At 34.8% G+C, this 22,678-nt stretch overlaps 1 protein-coding gene across 1 annotated transcript in view; it reads left to right on the top strand.

The window, feature by feature from the left end:
- The window catches only part of calcr (calcitonin receptor), a 119,212-nt gene that overhangs the window by 59,613 nt on the left and 36,921 nt on the right, over nt 1-22,678 (top strand). The window contains exons 9-10 of the mRNA XM_073931903.1: nt 3,917-4,008; nt 20,262-20,388. Coding sequence (XP_073788004.1) covers nt 3,917-4,008; nt 20,262-20,388 — 219 coding nt within the window. The remainder of the gene's footprint in view (nt 1-3,916; nt 4,009-20,261; nt 20,389-22,678) is intronic.

The following is a 22,678-nucleotide window of genomic DNA, read 5'->3' as shown; positions in this document are numbered from 1 at the left end:
TTAAATTTTTTTTATTGATTATTTCTGTTTAAAAAATATAGGTACGTTTTTTTTTTTCTTGAGTTTTATATATCTATTCAAGCTCAAACCAGACCTGTATAAATTGTGTATTAAAGGATCATTATATTGTGGTTTAAATATATCTGATTAAAGGGGTCAGAAAATATTAAAAAGGATGTTTAAATATAAAGCCTTTTTGTGATTATATTTCAGACCAACAACTTGGCAGTGCATCCACTGGTTTTCTGAATTGTACCTTATATTAATTTAGCACAAGAATGAGAAGTCTCCAACATCCTTTCTAAACATAAAGCGCTGATGCATGCAGTTGAGATTGGTCTAAAAGCTGTTCCTGAAAGAAATGTTACATCGGAGTATTTCTTTCAGCTTCAGCTGCAGTGAAGTGTAATCTCTACATGAGGTAGATTCAGGTTAACTAAACAGCTTTTCTGTAGGACAGCGGCTCTGCAAATTATTCAGACCATAATGGTTTCAGTGGCTACAGCTGCTGCTTTACAAAGTGTGAGGGATAAAGAGAGGACGGGGAAGATGTCAGCTCAGACTCACTCAGATCAAGTCTGTGCAGTTCATTCCGGCAGAGCAGAAGCGACTCACTGGAGTTCAGAAAAAAGTCACCACAAATTCAGATGCACTTTCAATGTTACTTTTAAGCCTTTTTACTACCGTGAGATTTCAGCTTTGTTGCATGAAATGACTTTTGCTTTTAAAATCTATTGATTTTTATAACATGCTTGACATTAAAAGGTATACTCTGTGATTTAAAAAAAAATATTTTAATAAACATTTTTCAAACAACATGATAACACACTTTAAAAACCCTGCAATAGTAATAAAAAATGTAATAATTAAATTTTTTGGGGATTAGATACAAGTAATTATTTTCATTTAATGCATTGTATACATTTGTAATAAGATCCTATTAGTTTATTATAATTAATGCATTAACAATAACTAACAATAAGCAATGTATGTATATATATATATATATATATATATATATATATATATATATATATATATATATATATATATATATATATATATATATATATACATATATATATATATATATATATATATATATATATATATATATATATATATATATATATATATATATATACACATATATATATATATATATATATATATATATATATATATATATATATATAYACATATATATATATATATATATATATATATATATACATATATATATATATATATATATATATATATATATATATATATATATATATATATACATATATATATATATATACATATATATATATATATATATATATACATATATATATATATATATATATATATATATATATATATATATATATATATATATATATATGTATATATATATATATATATAAACTGTACACACACACACACATAAATATACAGTTAAAGTCAGAATTATTAGCCCCCCTTTGATTTTTTTTTTCTTTTTTAAATATTTCACAAATTATATTTACCAGAGCAAGAAAATTATCACAGTATGTCTGATAATATTTTTTCTTCTGGAGAAAGTCTTATTTGTTTTATTTCGGCTAGAATAAAAGCAGTTATAAATATTTGAAGAACCATTTTAAGGACAAAATTATTAGCCCCTTTAAGCTATATTTTTTTCGATAGTCTACAAAACAAACCATCGATATATAATAACTTGCCTAATTACCCTTACCTGCCTAGTTAACCTAATTAACACAGTTAAGCCTTTATATGTCACTTTAAGCTGTATAGAAGTGTCTTGAAAAATATCTCGTCTTATATTATTTACTGTCAACATGGCAAAGATAAAAAAAATCAGTGTTATTAGAAATGAGTTATTAAAACTATTATGCTTAGAAATGTGTTCTATAAAAAATGTGTAATGTAAAAATCTTCTCTTGGTTAAACAGAAATTGGGGACAAAGATAAACATATATATATATATATATATATATATATATATTGTTCAGACATCCACTGTATAATTTATCAATCAATATGCATTTAATCCATAAAAAAATTAAATTAAGAAAATAATAAAATATTAAAAGATACAAAGATAATATTGTTTTTCTTTTAAATTTTTTATTATTTACTATTTTTTATGTATTGCTCTGGAATAGCTTCAGCAAAGAAACAGTTAAACAAAATTAGGTAATAAACTCCACGTTGTAGAGTTGAGGCTTCCAGTGATTTAGTGAAGTAGTGAGAGTTCCTGTCTAGCATGCAGAGATAATGGGTTAGAATACAGGGTGATTCAGCTATAGATGTTAGGTTTGAAATGCTCTGTTTTTGTAACATGTTTGTTTCATCATTGGTCTGACATCCCAATGAACACTTTGTGATAAATATGTCTTGTTTTGGTCATAAAAATTAACATTATTAAAATTCATCAAGCCAAAATTTCAGAGTATTTGTGCAAGTTGGGATTGGAACTCGGGTCATTTGCAGCACTCTCCACTAGGCTACAGGAGATAGAGATTTATTTCCTGACCCTGTCAGTCAAACCCAGATTCACCAGGTCTCGAATTGCTTCTAAAATGCCCAATGCTTTAAAAACACTGTAGTCATGTGACTTTGTTTTTCAAAACACTTTAGTCACGTATCTTAAGCCTTGTACCTGTCGCCTGTTTTCTGGATTACGATTTGTGGATTACTCTGATATTGTGGTTTGTTTCTGTTTCAACCTCTGCCTGCCTGACCATTCTCTTTGAATAAAGCTGCACTTGGAACTCTACATTGTTGCTAGCACATTCTATAGTTACAGAATTAATCGCCTTTCATAGCAAATGCCAATATAACTATATTTAGTTAATGTTAGCTCAGGAGTTATTGACTTTAATATCTTAAATGCTGAAATAAATATAAAATCAAACATTTACATTTACATTTAGTCATTTAGCAGACGCTTTTATCCAAAGCAACTTACAAATGAGGACAAGGAAGCAATTTACACAACTACAAGAGCAACAATGAATAAGCGCTATAGACAAGTTTCAGGTCTGTAAAGTCTAAAATGGAAAGTATTAGTAATTTTTTTAGTAATTTAGTAATTTTTTTTTTTTGAGTACAGTTAGTGGGATATCCAGAGAGACAATTGCAGATTAGGAAGTGAAGTGGAGACTAAATAGTTGAGTTTTTAGTCATTTCTTGAAAATAGCGAGTGACTCTGCCGTTCTGATGCCGTTAGGGAGTTCATTCCGCCAACTGGGCAGATTGAGCGTGAGCGTTCACGAAAGTGATTTCTTCCCTCTTTGGGATCGAACCACGAGGCGACGTTCATTCACAGAACGCAAGTTTCTGGAGGGCACATAGATATGCAGCAGTAAGAGCAGATAAGAAGGAGCAAAGCCAGAAGTCGCTTTGTAGGCAAACATCAGAGCTTTGAATTTGATGCGAGCAGCAACTGGCAGCCAGTGCAAACGGACTAGCAGCGGAGTGACATGTGCTCTTTTAGGTTAATTGAAGACCACTCGTGCTGCTGCGTTCTGGAGCAGCTGAAGAGGCTTGATAGAGTTAGCTGGAAGCCCAGCTAGTAGAGAGTTGCAGTAATCCAGTTTGGAGAGAACAAGAGCTTGAACAAGGAGTTGAGCTGCATGTTCAGATAAGAAGGGTCGGATCTTTCTGATGTTATAGATTGTGAATCTGCACGATCGAGCAGTTCTAGAAATGTGGTCAGAGAAGTTTAGTTGGTCATCAATCATTACTCCAAGGCTTTTCACCATATTGGATGCAGTAATGGTTGCCCCATCCAATTCACAAACAATTCAATTCAACAAAAATGACATGTACGTGACGTCTCTTGAAACCAAAAAAATCTAGAAAGAAAGAGTCTTGCAGTCTTGGAGAGAGGTTGACTACTTCATTCTTTTTCTCATTTCAGATGGCGTATATTTTGTATTACATGGCGATTGTGGGTCACGCTCTTTCTATAGTGTCTCTCCTCATCTCGCTGGCCATTTTCTTCTATTTCAGGTGAGTTTCAATCTTCTCTTGCCTGTCAGAAATACCTCCAGCATAGTCTCAGATTCTTCAGATTGATTAATAACGCTCTCCATGATGGCCTGCACAGCTGTTGACTTGTTTTTGGCAGACCTGTGCATTGTCTACTCTCAAACACGGTCATTTATCCAAGCTGTTGATTGCTTCGGTGGCTTCTCAGATTTATTTAATTGACAAGGTCCACGTTTATGCTTTTCCAAGAGAGATTTACCTAGACGCTCTCGGTCACCACATTAATCACGGGATGCCAATGCAAACCGAATATAAAAGATGGATTGGTGTTTACCGTCAGCATGGCCACACAGTCTGCACACTGAAGGTAAATGTGTTAACCTGAAATATACACAACGCTGGATGAGCAGCCTATTTACTTGAATCAGGAAAACTTGATTTCTCTAAGGGCTTAGAGAGTGCAGGAGTATTTTTTGTTGTGTATTCAAAACGTACAATGTTTATTTTGCTAGGGCACATTGCTGTTTAGGTGAGCAATTAATGCGCACTGTAATCCACTGAAAATCAACATAGGCTCATTCTGAAATGTAGCCCTATATACATTTCTGGAGATCACGAGTTATATAGCCAGAAGTACATATGGGGGCATTTCATCTTTAAAATGAATGCTGTAGCTTGCCATGTACGTCGGCAGACTTGAGACGCAAAGTTGATCACGACAACGGGGTTTGCGTTTTGTAAAGAATGTGTCCAAAAAGCAGGTAAAACAAAAACAAAGGTCATAGAATAAAATAAGCAAGTTAATATCAGGGTGAGAATGTGGTGAAATCTGAAAATAGGGCTGCTCGATTTATGGAAAAATCATAATCATGATTATTTTGGTCATAATTGTAATCACGGTTATTTAAAACGATTATCAGTTGAAGTCAAAATTATAAACGCTCCTGAGAATCTTTTTTAAATAAATATTTCCCAAATGATGTTTAACAGAGCAAGAAATTTTAACAGTATTTCCTATAACATTTTTTCTTCTAGGCTTATTTGTTTTATTTTAGCTAGAATAAAAGCAGGTTTAAATATTTTGAAACCCATTTTAAGGTCAATATTATTAGCCCCCTTAAGCAATTTATTTTTTGATTGTCTGCAGAAGAAACTACATTTATACAATGACTTGCCTAATTTCTCTAATTAAGCCTTTGAATTGCACTTTAATCTGAATGCTTGTATTTTGAAAAAATAGCTAGAAAAATATTATGTACTGTCATCATTGCAAAGATAAAAGAAATCGGTAATTAGAAATGGGATATCCAAACTATTATGTTCAGAAATAAGTAAAAAAAAAAAATTTCTTTCCATGAAACAAAAATTGGGGAGGAAAAGGGTTGCTAGTATTCAGGAGGGATAATAATTCTGACTTCAACTGTATACATACAGTTATTTTCCACCCTGCAAAGGAAAGAGAAATAAATACAATAGAATAAAAATATGAAACAAACTGTAATTTAAGCATCTTCACTGTAAGAAAAACACTTTAGCTACAAAAATCCTTCAGTCAAGAGCAGTGAGGGATTTTCTCATTTTGTTTGATTAATGATAGAAACAGGCGGCAGCAAGAATATTTTGCGCAGTCTCTTTAATGGTTTCTCTTTCACGTGTCTTTTGATCCTCAACTCGTTTGTTTATTACACAAATGAGGGTTAATATGAATAATCACTAAACACCGTGTTTTGACACCTATTTGACTATTAAAGCGCTTACGTTAAGATGACTTTAGATGTCTGCGGTCCTCTCGTCTTAGTGTGCGAATGAGACCGAAAGCTGACCGGCCGCATGCTTCTGACTATGTGTGCGCGCCGCACACACTCATAAGCACGCGGTCTTTTAAGAGCAATAAATGTTTACAGCTGGAAAGGGGGCGGTATATGATGCAATAATCGTTTATCTCGATTAATGCTTTTTCATAATCGTTTGAAGCCAAAATCGAAATCGGATTTTCGATCAATTGCACAGCCCTATTTGCAAATGTGGTAAAAATTAAGGCAGGGCTTTTCTATTTCTGAATTGTTTTTAAGAAACTGTTGGAAGTGGGTTGGTGGGTCAATCGGTGCTTTTTGAAACACTATTGGTTGGGTTTAGGGAAGCGGGAATGTGGGTCAGTCGATCAGTCAGTCACTCTGGTGGATTTATATAAGAACAGCAGGCATGAATAGTACTTGCAAGTGAAATTTGAGATCTGAAAAAGCATACATAGCGGCCTCTGATGGATTCCCGAAAACAAAAACTGCAAAAAAAAAAAAAAAAAAAACGTAGCTCCTGGGACATCTTTGGTGCTCTCCAGAAATGTATATAGGGGTACGTTTTCAGACTGAGCCTGGGTTGCTGAAAATAAACGATCAATTGCTTCTGAATTTGGAGAGGCGGTGCTTCTCTGATGATTTTAGTTTGACGCTTCAGCTACAATTTTCTTAACCAAACTCCTACAATACATCACTGTTTGCTATGAGTGAATGATGCGCAAAAGAAAAGCTCCGCCCCCTACTCAGTATTCCATTTCAGGTGTTAGTACATCAACATACTGAAATAAAAGTCTCAGAAACTTTTCTGATATGAATTGCTGTGAGATTGGGTTGGAAATACAGCATTTTTAGCTTTTTAAAATTTAATTTATTTATATAGTAGCACCACCATGCGCTCAACCAATTTTGTAAAAAGAAGAAGAAAAAAAAGCGTAAAGGAAAGATCATTTAAAAGTGACTATTATTGTCTGTACTGAGAAAATTATTAGAGTTTTATTTTACGGTTGTGCTAATTATGTACTGCTATTTACATTTCTGGACAGCGCAATATTCATCCCAGGAGCTACGTTTTTTTTGCAGTTTTTTGTGAATCCACCAGCTGTGTATGTTTTTTGTAATGTCAAATTTCTCATGCAAGTGCCATTTGCGCCTGTCCTTCTCGCGTAAATCCACCAGAGGCCGCTGTCGATTGAACTAACTGACTGACTGACCGATCCCCCCACCCTTCCCTAAAACCAACCAATAGTGTTTTTAAAAGCACCGATTAACCAACTTCCCTTGACCCAAGGTTTCCAGGTTTTACCACATTCTCACTTTGTTATTTATTAGTTTATTTTATTTTTTGGCTTTTTTTTTTACCTGCTTTCTGGAACCGTTCTTCACCAGACTCGAACCACATTGTCGTGGTCAACTCCTCTCTGCGTCCCAAGTCTGCCAACGTACATGTCGAGCTACCGGACAAACTGGTAACAGCGGGAAAGCTGTCCATATGAAGATAAGCGGTCAGCTGGTAAACCAGAAAAGGAACAGCATCATACTGCACATTTACGTTACATTTACAGAAGGAGCCTATGTTGGAATTATTATCGACAGTGTCTTCAAAATACAGTAAAATTAACATGTATTTTACTCAAATGCAAATAGCACACTGAAATGTAAATTATATTTGTATACAGACTGAATAGTTGCTATTGTTTCAATGAAAAACCATAAACACAAAAATCTAAATAGAAGCTTATACATTTATACAAAATAGAGTTCAAATGGCTCGAGGAAATAATTCCCACATTTCATGGATAATCTCCATGGCTGAAGAATTATTATTCATGCTATGAAAGCAAAAAGCATTTGGATTATAAATCCTGACTAAAGCATTCAGAAAAGCGGCAGAATTAGTAAACAAAAGCATAAATTAGGAAGAAGTACAAACAATATCCAAGTGTTTTAATGTCTCAGCCTGGAAGTGGAAATTACAGCAGACCACCCAAACACTGTCTAAAAATTTGAATGCACGGACACGAACGGCTTTTGATCAAATGAGCTGTTAAAATAAAAAGGAAAAAATGTATAGAGCAAAAACCAGGAGAATGGCACTGGCGAAATATATGTTTTAACTGGCGGTAAGTTTATCTTTCAGTTGGAGAACGAACCCAACTACAGTTTCTTTACAAACAGGTTTTAATGGTTGTGTTGGACCAGATGGTGAAAGAAAATCAGACCATCTAGCATAAATGCTGTTTAAAAACACACATCTCATAAAGTTTAGAGTTGGAATCTAAATGGAGCGTGATCGCTTTGGAAAAGATATAAAGATAAGTTGGCTTTTTTCACCATTTTTATGTTTTTGTCCCTCTAATCTTAAATGGGAAAATTTGAAGACAAAGAATGTCCAAACTTCTTAAAAGGTACAGTAGCACATGTTAGTCACTCAAAACTGCTTTGTCAAACTACTTATTTAAAATAAGCTGAATCAACACTATTCCTGAGTTTTTTGGGGGACAACTTAATTGTTTATGTTCAATCCACTTAAACTTGTAAAAACAATTAAGATAACTTAATTGATTTGTGCAACAGGCTCATTCTGAAAATGTAGTTCTATATACATTTCTAGAGGTCGTGAATTATGTAGCCAGAAGTACGTAAGTCCGTTCCTTTTCCTGCTTACCATCTAACTACTTAAGTCTGTATGGACGGCTTTCCCAATGTAATTAGTTTGTCCAGTAGCTATCCGTGTATGTCGGTGGACTTGAGACGCTAAGAGTCATTAAATTAAATTAAATTAAATTAAATTAAATTAAATTAAATTAAATTAAATTAAATTAAATTAAATTAAATTAAATTAAATTAAATTAAATTAAATTAAATTAAATTAAATATCATACAACAAATACAACCAACAAGCCAACTTCTTTTTCATTTGGAAAATAACAGTTATTAAATAATAATTCTTATAGAATATCTATTTTTAAAATAGCCAACAAGCAAAACCAATGACTGAGTTGATTTTTGCAATAATAATTAAATTCTAATTTAATATTAACCTGACCGGTTAATGGTAATAGCCTATTCGCCTAATGAGCAGCTATTGTCAGTTGGGAAAACGGACCCAAATGAACATCCCTATATAAAAAAATTTACAATATTTATTATTACTATACAGATCAGATGGTTACTTTAGTCAAATATTTTAATGTGCACTTTAAACATAATAAACAAATCTTGATGGGCGATACTTATGTTGAAACCAAACCTTTTCTTGGTCTGTCGCAAATCTTTGTAAATGCATTTAAGGGAAGCGCATATCTTACCCTGGACTTTGTTCACCCTCCACCTATGGTTTATTTGACAATCATAATGTTACAATAACCGTTTGGCTTTTTTTTTGATAACGCACATTCAATTTCTTTACTGTAAAAATGGTTTTGGTTAAATCGATTTGTGATATAATGAATAAACTCATTAGTTAACTCACAAATTTAAGTGGATTGAACATAAAACAATTAAGTTGTCCCTAGAAAATCAAGAATTGTGTTTTTTCATCTTATTGTATATAAGGAGTTTGAACAAACAGCAAATGTCATTTTCTTTTTGGCTGCTGGGTGGCTTGAAAAAAATGATTTATGTGCATTTTCATGATCATTTTTATTTAGTTTTTTTTAACAGTGAAGTGTTGCTCTTAGATGATTCATTTGGTGCTTGGGATAAAAAAAACCCATCCCAACACATTATGTTTCATTTTAAAATGTGTAGAGTGTGATGGACGCCTAAATCGTTTAGTGATGCGTCTGGCATTAGCATTAACAAATGCACTTTTAATACAACGCATCAGTTTGAACTCTTTTTGACTCAAAGCGTAAGGTCATTCGGCTCTGGGACTACAAAAAAAAAAAAAAAAAAAGATAATTGTGTTTTATTGAGTGCAAATCATTGGTGTCCATTTCCTGCCAGAGCTGCACTAAAGCTCCGAGGCAAATGACGAGTAATATGTGTCAGTTTTTCTGTGTGTTATTTCATGCTGACTTGATTTCCATATGTCTGCATCCTCCAGGGTAAACTTAATATTATGGGTTATTAAATATAGGGGCCAAAGAGTCATTTACATTAGACTGCACATAAACTTAGGCAGTATGTCACATACAGAAAGGATATTTAAGTTTCCAGTAAGTTTCCACTATTAATCATTTTAAAGTACACTAATGTAGAGTTACTGAAGTTTGCCCTGCCCGCTTGCGTTTTTTTTTTTTTTTTTTAGAAACTTCTTGGGTTTGGTGCGTCAATCTTATCAATGCTATTATTCAAAAAAGGTAATGATTCGCACTCTCGTAATTGCTTAATACTGTTTTTATTTGTATTTTTAAATGTAAGAGAATAAAAAATAAAAACAGTACGAAGCATTTACTTGAGTGTGAATCATTACCTTTTTTAAAGTACACTAAGGAATTAATGAATGTTTTAAAGGCAATGCAGTTTATATATTGTTATTTAGAATATTAAAGCACCTCATTTCAAAAGCAGTGCTCAATAAATACATGTTGTTGTTTCTTTGGAAATTACTAAGTTGTGTTAATTACATTTTTAATTTAATTAAATATTTACTTTTATTAAATTAAATTAAATTAAATTGTGACATTAGCCTGGAAAATTTATTTGAATTTAATTAGATTTTTAATTAAATTAAATATTTACCTAAATTAAATTAAATTAAATTAATTTGTGATGTTAGCCAGGTAATATCAATTATATAAGCTTTCATTTATAGACCAAAATAATATAATTACTAGAAATTGTTCAAACAAGGGTGACACGGTGGCTCAGTGGTTAGCTCTGTCACCTCACAGCAAGAAGGTCACTGGTTAGGGTCCCAGCTGGGTCAGTTGACATTTCTGTTTGCATGTTGTGCTCCAAAGACATGCGCTATAGGGGAATTGACCAAACTAAATTGGCTGTAGTAGATGTGTGTGATTGATTGTGTATGGATGTTTCCCAGTACTGGGATGCAGCTAGAATGGTATCCGCTGTGTCAAACATATGCTGGATAAGTTGACAGTTCATTCCACTGTGGCTGGGAAACATCCATACACACACATTGACAATTTAGCTTACCCAATTCACCTATAGCACATGTCTGTGGACTGTGGGGGAAACCGGAGCACATGGAGGAAACCCACACAAACACGGGAAGAACATACAAACCCCACACAGAAACACCAACTGACCCAGCTGGAGCTCGAGCCAGTGACTTTCTTGCTGTCAGGCAATTGTGCTACCAACTGCACCACCGTGCTGCCCGGGCACTTGATAATGTTCAACATTATTATGTCACATAATACATATGTAATAAAAGGTTATTTTATTTATTAAATTAAATAATTATTATGTTAATATTCAATTAGTGACGTTAGCCATGCAATGCCAATTATGTATGTTAACTTTAATTTTCTTGAAAAGGGGCAGACCAGAAAAAGGGGTACTAGAAATGTTTGTTTAAACAAACATTTGGACACTTGATTGTTAAACATTATTTTGTCACAAATGTAATTAAATTAAATTGGATTTAAGTTTTAACCAACTGAAATATTTACCTAAATAAAATTTAATAAAGTTAAATAAAATCAAATTCAATTAAATAATTTTTTTTTATTAAAATCATTAATTTTCCTTCGGCTTAGTCCTTTTATTAATCAGGGGTTGCCACAACTAAATGAACTACCTAAATGAAATGAAATTAAGGGCATCACGGTGGCGCAGTGGGAAGCGCTGTTGCCTCTCAGCAAAAAGGTCGCTGGTTCAAGCCTCGGCTGGGTCAGTTGGTATTTCTGTGAGGAGTTTGCATGTTCTATCCATGTTGGCATGGAGTGCTCCAGTTTCCTCCACAAGTCTAAAGACATGTGCTATAGGTGAATTGAATAAGCTAAATTGTCCGTAGTGTATGTGTGTGAATGAGAGTGTATGGGTGTTTCTCAGTGTTGGGTTGCGGCTGGAAGGGCATCCGCTGCTTTAAAAAAACATATGGATAAGTTGGCAGTTCATTCCGCTGTTGCGAACCCTGATTAACAAAGGGACTAAGCCAAAAAGGAAATGAATGAATAAAATGATACAATGAAATACAAGCAATGAAATACAAGCTTTCATTTTCAGGTTAGACCGAAACAAAATAATTACTAGAAATGCTTCTTCTAACTAACATTTAGACAATTCATTATGTTGAACATGATCATGTCAGTGCCTAATGGATCTGATCAAGTTTTTTATGATATCTTCGAGACACCATGCTTTTGCAATTGTAAACATTTGCACTGCGTTATTATTTACGATTCATCACAAGCGTTTGTGGTTTCGGTACAATATCTGGAAGTGTAACATAGCAACGTTTGTTTTTATGGTGCGATGGTAATATTTACAGTCTGATCTTCAGAGATGTCAGAGTCTTAATGTGGTCTTATTGGGTCCAGATGTGCTGCTCAGAGAGGTACGTGTCAGCATACAGCTGCGCTATGCTTTAATTTATGCCTCCTGAATAACGCCAGAAATTTTTGCTTTGGAATATGGGAAATAGCTTTGGAAAATGAGCTCAACTTTCACTCCCATCCCTCTAGTGCTCCAGGAGCCTCTCTGCACTTGAGTTTTACAATGCTCACATTGAGTAAAATCAAATTAATTGGCTGATTTTGAGGACGTTTGTGCAGGAATGTTTTATTTTTATCATTTGACTGAAGAATATAGACAAAGTTGTTGTTTAACAGATGCTGAGATGGAGGAGTGAACCCTCATAATATATTTTTTATTAAATTTAAGTGATGTACAGTAGCAACAAACTAATTAATTATTGTTTTGTCTTATAGTATTAAATATAGGTACACTTTACAATAAGGTTTTGTTAGTTAATGCATTCACTAACATGAACTAATTATGAACAATACTTGTAAAGCATTTATTAATTAATGATAGTTCTACATTTACTAATGCATAACATTCAAATTCATGCTTAGTAACATTAGTTAATGCATTTTCAATTAACATGAACAATGAACAACTGTATTTTCATATACTACATTGGCTAATTAGTTAAATTGTTTCCTGATATCTGCATAGTAGGTTTATGGCTTCGGTAAGGTAAAAATAATCTCCAGAATTGGTTTTATATGCTTATTTATTACTCCATCAAATACCCGTTGAATCAGAACGTCCATAACTGACCAAAAGAGACTGATAGTAATGTATTACATTGTATTTTTATCTATAATGTCAAAGAAAACACAGCCAGGAATCAATATCAACCACTGCATGAACAGATGACAGTTGAGCTGAGTAATTGACATGATTCAGCAGTCTAAATGTGTTTGTTGAAACATACACATCAAACTTCACAGTGAACATGATAACTTAACAAAAGATGCAATTAAACATACCTTACGCCTCCTCGGAGTGGAGCTGAATAGATGTATAATCTGTAAATCCAGCATTTTGCGTCCTGATGTGAGTTTAAACATGTATTATTTACTGCTCAATGATACATAGTAAACAATCAGAGCCTTCATTTGTTATTTTTTTCTAAATAAAAATCCAACATAAGTTAAATATGAGCTTAAAATAACTAAGGGATGGAAATTATCATTGTTGTATTACTAGGAAACCTTGTAGCGTAAAAAACACAGCCCGAGGCATGCATAATAATGATTTTAGAGCTACATATGAAACTATGTTCTCTTGATGTGGTTGCTCGTCAGGTCTGGATAAATGACCTAAAGTAAGTCTACATGCAAATGAACAGTAACAGTCTGCTTTGTTTTCTGATTGACCTGCTGTACATCAATGTTTTACACTCCTGAGAATTTACAAGAGAACGATGAAACAATCATGTTTGAGGCTCACGGTATGGCCATATATTTCCATATACAGATCCCAGAGTTTCTTTATAGGGCACTGGGAATGTTAACAACTACTGTAATAAATGTATTGTTCATTGTTTGTTCATGTTTGTAAATGCTTTAACTAATATTAACTAACGCAACCTTATTGTAAAGTGTTACCAAAATATATATAACCAGTAAAAATATATATAAAATGTGACGAAAAGTGATTTTAAGTACATAAAGCACATGTCTTGAGCCTACAGGAATATTTTAAAGTAATAAAATATGTGTGAAATATTGTTTCATCATCATTCAGCATAGGGAAAATTTATGTAAAAATGATTTATGCTTATTCTGATCTGTACATATTAAGATATAATGTTGTATTTTATTATGTTTTAAGTTTAATTTAAATTCATATCATTGATGACAAATTGCTTAAATCTAGCTCTTTTGAAATACAGAGGCAAAGTATAAAGATTTAAAATGACTATTAAATAGTATTTCAGGTCTGCGGAGTCACTATATTTGCTTTCAAAAGTCAAATAAAATGAAACAAGACACATCCTAACGCCCTTTCAAAGTCCAGTTTGATGGCTTTTCCTCCATCTTATAGGACTTCATAAATTTCGCTTTAAAATAATCCCTCGCAGACAGTTTGAAGGGTTTATTTTCAACCACTAGGCAATACATGGTCAAAACAGGCAAACATCTGACAATCACATTATCTGAAATAAAGCCTCAATTTATGTTCTGTTCACGCCATTAAATGGGTCGTATCATGAGGAATCAAATTTCCTTTCATCTTTCAGACAAGAGAGTTCATTGTGGGGCTAAAACATAGTGTTACCTTCACATCTTCGAACTTCACCACTGAAATTGGGCTGAGAAACATTCCTGGTATTAAATTCGCCATAAAACGAAAGCTAAGATTGTCATTTTGAACTATCATCCACTTGAAATGATCCTGAAATTAGAAAAATGCACCACTTTGTCATTTGGGAACGATTGGATTGTTTGAAGATGAAGGTTGAAAACTAAAGGCCCGGATACACTAGTGCGTTTTAGTTTTAAAACGGCGTTGTAGAATGAAAACGATCCGCGTCCACACTCGCGTTTTACCCAGCGTTTCTGAACAGCTCTCCGTCCACACCAAAACGCTGAAAACGCACATCACGTGACCACAGACACTCTCGGGCAAGCGCTCCAGCATTTCTACCCAGATGAGAGCTCTGCTTGTCGGACTGCTCATCAAGCATCTCCCGCTGGATCTAATCTCACTATATTTGCTAAACGTGATATTTTATTCATGTTGTTGTCTTTATCTAACGACTTAGGCCAATTCCCTGACTTTGGTCATTGGAATCTATTAAGTTACTTGTTCACGGGTAACATGTTTTGGTTAAGCGCAAAGAAAAGTTAATGATTAATCCAGGTACATTGACTGATCGCTTGCCTTTATTTCCTACAATGTATAAACTTATTGTATGTTATACTTTTATAAGTATCGATTATTAAAACTGATATTCAGCAAAAGAGAGGGTGCGTTTCGTATTTTCAATGAAATTGAAAGGAGGCAGTTGTTATAGGCTCCGTTTTGTTATAAATATCCACACAGTGAAGATGACGCTCATATATGCAGCACGGCGCCTCAACAGTTCTGCTGTCTGTTAAGTTGCTAATATTAAAATGAAAATAGGCAGTTCCTTAAATCATGTTTACATTTTATTGTTGAGAAAGTGAAACAACGTAGCAAGGTGATGTGAATGAAGTTATAAAGTACACTGTTCCCTTTGAAGATTCACCCGTGTCCTCGGTATGTTTTCCATATCAAACTGAGAAGGGGGAGACTGCAGCCTTGATCAAACTTGCGAAGTCTTAACTTACAAGAAGAGGATGCGAGACTGAACTGTGTGTGGGCTACTTAATATTGAGGAAAAGCCCCAATCAGATAGGCGAACGTTTGCAGCCCCGCCTCCGTTTTCAGATGTCTCCGTCTTTCCCCATCCACACTGAGACGGAGCAGCAGCGTTTTAGAATGAAAACGGCCTCTCCAGCATTTTCAAAAAGCTCCGTTTTCGGCGCTCGAGAACTCCGGCGTAGTGTGGACGGATGGCGTAACCGTAGCAAAACTTATGCGTTTTCAAACTAAAACGCACTAGTGTAAACGGGGCCTAAATTAAAAAAGATTGATGAACTGATGAAGGCAGAGCAGCAACGAAACAGGAAAGCCTAAAGGACTGATAGCCCCACCCTAAAGGACTGATAGCCCCACCCTAATGACTGATAGCCCCGCCCTAAAGGACTGATAACCCCACCCTAAAGGACTGATAGCCCCGCCCTAAGGTTATGGTATTTGATAAAAGATTTTGAGAAGAGTACATTTTGATTTCATCAAGACTTGACTGCTCACATTGACACATTAGTGATGCAAACTGTAGAGTATGTAAATAAATGTATATATGACTATATTGAGCATATATTTCTATCTAATGCAAACTGCTTATACAGACATGTCAACTCCTCTGTGTCAAACTGTGACCAGACATATATTAATATAGGCTTCTCTAAAAAGGTGAATATTTCGCTTTAATTTTATTTAGGCTAGATTATTATTATTTTATTAAACAAACCAACACAATCTCACAGCAAGTAGTGTTTCGGTGCTGAATATAGTGGACTTAAGCACTTCACCCCGAAGGTTATTTTTTATTCTTTATTCCTTTAAATAATGTAGCCTAGTTGTCTTATTACTGAAGGACTTATAATGCTTTGTTTCATAGTTTATCCTTATTTACAAGTAGCAGAGTATTTACAGCTAATATATTCTATAATGTATATAGTCTATTTCTGTCTGTTCGTATCCTGTCCCTTTGTGCCACCTGGCGGCATGGTCGCAAACTGAGGTCATAACTAAAAAAAACACATTCTTTATTTTTAAAACCGCGGCAGTAGATCGTGCTGCGGTAATGGTCACATTGAACTCTCACCTACTGTACCTACAAATTGCTTAATCTGACAGATAAAAATTCGATCAGATTGGAAGAGGTGGTCTATTTCTTTTCTAATCCGATCCAACAGCAAAACAATGACAGTGTCCTTTACTTGAATCGGATATTTTCTTAATCATATTCAGAATTCTCTGCAGTGCATTGTTGACATGCATTATCCTTTGCATAATTTGATAAATGCATAATAAAGTCACTGCTTGTATATATTCATCAGGCTGCTTTATAACGCACTTTATTTTAGAAATGGACTGTAACCTAAATAAATGTTCAAATTAGCCCTATGAATAATCTAAATTAAATAATTAATTAAAAGGTTTTCTTATGAATGTGCTTTAAAATATCAGAGTGTGCAATGGACTAATTGCTTATTTCTATTTTCAGACACTCTTGCCTGCTTCAAATTACAAAAACCGAAACCTTTTATTAACTGTATGATGAACGTATTCTTTCTTAAACTAATTTTTTAATTAGACTGTATGTAAAATGCATACAGATGGATATTTGAATCAGATTACACTGTTTAGAGCTTATGCTTATGATGTGACAATAAAAGTGATTTGACATGTAAATAGATCTGTGATTGGATTCAAATCCTTTGGATTGATAAAAGTTGGTGCATGTAAATATAGTCATTGACGGTTAACAGACAAAAATATTAGGCCATTTTCGGGCTTCAGTCTGCAAGCAATTTTCTGCTAGTTCAACAAAATTCAAACTGGTGAAACTACCAATTAACTGATCAGCACTATTGTGTGTGAGATTATAGTCTATCAGATCTTTTCGTTTAGAAGTTCTAAAAAAAACATTAGTTTCTAAGTATGAAGCACACTTTATGGTCAAAAGAACAGTTTTACATGTTTTAATGTAACATTTAAAGGGGTCCTATTAAGCCTCTTTTTACAAGACATAAAATAAGTCTCTGATGTACCTAGACTGTTTAAAGTTTCAGCTTAAAATACCCTACAAATATTTTTGCCAATCACACCAAACCAAACACCAAACACACTATTTTTGTTCTGAAAAATTGAGGTCCGCCGCCTTTTTTGTTGACAAGAAAAAGTCCAGTGCGCATGTTTTAATGTTGCTATTCAATCACTGAATCAGCTGCACATTGTGCGCAAGTGTAGCTGCTGATATTGTTATAATTGTAATATTTAAAAATATTGTGATATTCAAGATATGTAAAGTCATACAGCTCCAGATAACTCAAAACAGTGACCATTAGTTTCTCCTCTATCTTCAGAAGTTTCTGTAGTCGTTTTGTCAACACAAACAGTGTAGTCACCTCAACAGAAACCCCGCCTTTGCTTTCATTTGATTGGAGAATGATTGGAGAATCTAGTAGTGCACTTTTTTCAGTCAGAAAGGAGCAGGGCGAATAAGCAGCGCAAAACGCTCGCGGCCATTAGGAAACCATTAAAAAGATGCACTTCTCAATGGTATGACTGACCCCTTATGCTGTTCACATCAGGTGCGGAAGAAGCGTCAAGCACGAGTGATTTACATGTTAAGTCAATGCAAACGAGTGAATAGACATCCTGTGGCGCGATACGTGCGAATGACGCGACATGAATTGAGCACAAACCGCTCGATTTGGAAAATCTGAACTTAAGCAGACTTCTGTGTTAACTAACCAATCAGGAGCTTGCTCTTGTGGGGGTGTGATTATGACGTAGCGCCTGTTGTTGGTGTCCCGGGAGAAAATCCTCCTGCACACACCGTCAGCTGTTGATCAAACTGGGCTCAGCTCAGTCAGAAGCACCGCTGTATGCTTCAATCATCAAGGTTAAGTTTCTAGAGCTTTTGAGGTTAGGAGCTTACAGAGCTGGGTGCACTTCTGAAAGGATCTGGTGGACTCAGACGCAGCTCTAAATGAATCAACACTGTTTTTAGTCTTTATAAAGCACAGAAACAGTTATTTTCTCAACAAAATCCATGTTAACCATTTAACAACGAAGCTAGAGTCACTGGACAGACAGAAGCCCTGCCTATGACGCGAATCCACGTCTTTTGTGAAGCGTTTTGACGCGGGAATGAAGTGGATCTGGCTTGCAAATGAAGCGAGTAAACTTAAATTTTCACTCGGCGATTTACGCGTTCCGCATCTGATGTGAACACAGCATTAGGCTTTAATCCAAATTGTGCCAATTTGATGACTGTCCTTTTAAATTCTAATTAGATTGTCTAAAGCAGGGGTTTTCAAAGTGTGAGGCGCGCCTCCCCTGGGGGGCGCCAGAGCATGTCAGGGGAGGCGCGGGAAAAAATATTATATAATAAAAATATAATTATTAAGTTTAATTATTATATGCATTTTTTATTATATTTAAACGTTTTAATTAAACAAAGCTAAAAAAAATCATACGTCAAAAATAAGAAAACCTTTTTTACCCAGAAGGCCATAGCTGTAAATTCGCTTCTGTTTGGCAAGCCCGCCAATACAGGTATATGCCTGCTAATACAATGGATCGGTTTCTGAGACCCCCCGATTCAAAGCCTTCAAGTTCAGGGCTTAAACCCAAAAGACGACGATATGATGATCAGTATTTGAGTTTAGGATTTACGTGGACAGGACCAGCTGATGAACCACGACCTTTATGTGTGGTTTGTCAAGATATTTTGGCTAATGACAGCATGAGACCCGCTAAACTTCGACTGTTTTGACTGGGATGGACAGTTCTTGGATCTGTTCTACTCATATTGAACCATCATCCTAGTTTTAAAAACGTTATATTAAAATACTTGTTATTACTCTGTAAATAATTGCACTTTCATGCAAATGATGATAAAAGTGAGTTAATAATCTGACATCTGTCTGTGTCTTTATATATACTGTGTGTATGTTTATATATATATATATATATATATATATATATATATATATATATATATATATATATATATATATATATATATATATATTTGTGTGTGTGTGTGTGTGTGTGTGTGTGTGCGCGTGTGTTTGGGAGGAGGGGGGCGCCAATAGATAAGTTGTGTCAAAAGGGAGGCCCACTGTCTTAGACTTTGAAAAACCCTGGTCTAAAGAGACTATGACAGTCATTTCTGCATCCTAAAACCCATTAAAATGCCTCCTAGCATCATGTTTGACAAGTACGGCATTAAAACTCAAATGGCAGATGGCTGCTTCTCACTCAGGGCTGTTTATGCTAATGATGGAGAGACGGTCACTAATAGGTGAGGCGTTCCCCTTCTGATGACTTGTAGAAGGAGAGAATATCGATCAAAGTGTTTCTGCACACTGTATTCATGAAGTGTGGTTATAAAAAATAGAATTAATACATGTTCCACTATTAGAGGCTGGCTATATTCACACAGTTGCTACACAAATGTGTTAAAGCTCCTTATAAAAGTAATTATTTGTTTAATAGGTCCCATTTAAAGGATCTTCCATCATAAAGAAGCGTTTAATTTAAGAGTGAACTCAAATCTCAGTGCTGAAAAGTTCAGTTAGGAGTAACTCAATCCATTTTGAAGCTGATTGTTTTACGTATCCAAACTGAGATGAGCTGTCAAACTGAATTACTGCGCAGAAAGTCACACACAAGTGCCTCTGTCATGAATGATCAGCGAGCGATGTTTGTTTGTTTCTCATTCAGGAGTCTGAGCTGTCAGAGAATCACACTCCACAAGAACCTGTTCTGCTCGTATGTGCTCAACTCAGCCTTCACCATCGTCAACCTCATCACGGTGGTCAACAACCCTAAAGTGGTCCAGAGGAACCCGGTGCGTGACCTCACCTACACAGCACTCCTGTTTTCACACTCCTCCAAATATTAAAGCAGAGGTGTAAAAAACGCACACAAGTATCAGTGCTGGATTCAATCAAATCTTTGTTTTCTTGTTACACTTCAAAGGCTGGGGGTCGATCTGGTTATTTGTTTAAAAGAGATTGATACTTTTATCCAGCAAACAGACATTAAACTTGACACAAAAGACAGTAAAATAAATTGTTACAAGAGGTTTTTATGAAAAGTAAATCTTGTTCTTTTGAACTTTTCATCAATTAATTTAAAAATGATAAAGAATAGAAAATTTTCAAAAGTATATTAAGAAGTTTTGATAATAATAAGAAATGTTTCTGTAGGTCTGAAGCAACATCAGCTTTGCATCACAGGAATAAATTACAATAATTCTTTCATTTCGTTTCTTTTTCGGCTTAGCGCCTTTATTAATTAGGGGTCGCCACAGCAGAATGAACCACCAACTTATGCAGCATATGTTATATGCAGCGGCTGTCCTTCCTGCTGCAACCTAGTACTGGGAATCACCCCATACACTCCAGCATGCACACACTCACTCATTCACTATGGTCAATTTAGTTCATCCAATTCACCTATAATGTGGACTGTGGGGTAAACCGGAGAACCTGGAGGACACCCACGCCAACATGAGGAGAACATGCAAACTCCACATAGAAATGCCAACTGGCTCAGCCGGGACTCAAACCAGGGACATTCCTGCTGTGAGGCGACAGTGCTAACCACGGAGTCACGGTGTCACCTGAAATTGAAAATACTTATTTTAAATCGTAATGAGGTTAGATTGTTTTTGCAATATTTTTACTGGTTTTTGAACCAAACTGCAGCCTTGCTAAGCATAAAACAATACAAAATCTTATCAAGAACAAACTTTTGACCTTTGAACCTTGATGATGATAAAAAATAAATAAAATGAAAGATTAACTGATAAAGTAAAATAAATTGAAACAAATGTCAACAAATGTAAAAAGAAATCTCTTTGCTGCCAAGAAAATATTTCTCATATTAATTTAGTTTAAATGAAAACTAAAATAATAAAACAAAATGTTAATACTAATTTATAAAATCTAATTTGCATATACAGTTCAAGTCAGAGTTGATAGCCCTCCTGAATTATTATTATCACATTATTATTTTGTGAAATCTTTTATTTTGAAAAATGAACATATTCTTTTGGTTACATCTCAGTTGCCAAAATTTAACCCACAAGTTTTCAAAATGAATAAGAAACAGGCGCCTTTGGAAAGTTTCTTTGTGAAGGGCAAAAGCCCAGTGAAGGACCCACAAACTGCCTAGAAATGGATCCGCAACTCAGTCAACAAATCAGGTGAATCCAGCATATCTGTGCAAGAAAATCAACTGCTGGAGATCGCAAATGATGGCGACCATTCATATATCGTGTCTATTCTGCGTGCATGTTCGTTATTTCCAATGGAGGCATAGGCTAATTGGGAGCGATGCGCACAAGCGGCATGATGTGCTCACGTTTTCTTCTTCTTGTGACTTTTATGGCGGTTGGCAACCAGCTTTTTGGAGCTTTTCTGCCAGCATCTGGATTGGAGTGTAGATCAGGATTTCCTATAGTGAAGCAAAAAAAAAAAAAAAAAAAAAAAACATCTGCATATTACACCTATTTCGCAATAAATACCTACTCTACTAAACACTAAATTCTCTGACAACCCTGTGTCAAGAAGTTATATACATAGCTAAAAACAAAAATGGTAACACTGCTACTGCAACAGTAATATTGTAGCCGGCAGCTAACATCCTGCAACTGTCACATGGTCGCCAACTGAAGCTAAGCAGGGCTGTGCCTGGTCAGTACCTGGATGGGAGACCACATGGGAAAGCTAGGTTGCTGCTGGAAGGGGTCTGTGTGGGTATTATACCCCAGTATAATAAAGGGGTCTCTATATTTCGGATGTTAAACCGAGGTTGTCAAAAATCCTAGCCATCCCCATATCATAATTGGCTTCATCAGCAAGTGTGCAGTCTGGCGTCATACAGGTGGATGCTGCACACTGATGGTGGATGAGGAGATTCACCCCAATGTGTAAAGCGCTTTGAGTCTCCAGAAAAGTGCTAAATAATTGAAAAATATTATTATTATTATTATTATTATTATTATTATTTTTATTGATGTCCTGTGCTCCCATTATTTCACATATGTTGTCATTTTCCCAATACTTTAGTTTTTACTATACTTTTCTGATTTGTATTTAATGGCGCTTGCGTCTTCCATGTGCACCCATTTA

The sequence above is a fragment of the Danio rerio genome, chromosome 19 (assembly GCF_049306965.1).
Source record: "Danio rerio strain Tuebingen ecotype United States chromosome 19, GRCz12tu, whole genome shotgun sequence".
In the NCBI taxonomy this organism is placed as follows: Eukaryota; Metazoa; Chordata; class Actinopteri; order Cypriniformes; family Danionidae; genus Danio; species Danio rerio.
The sequence above is the reverse complement of the archived record's forward strand: the minus strand, read 5'-3'. Positions and strand labels throughout refer to the sequence as shown.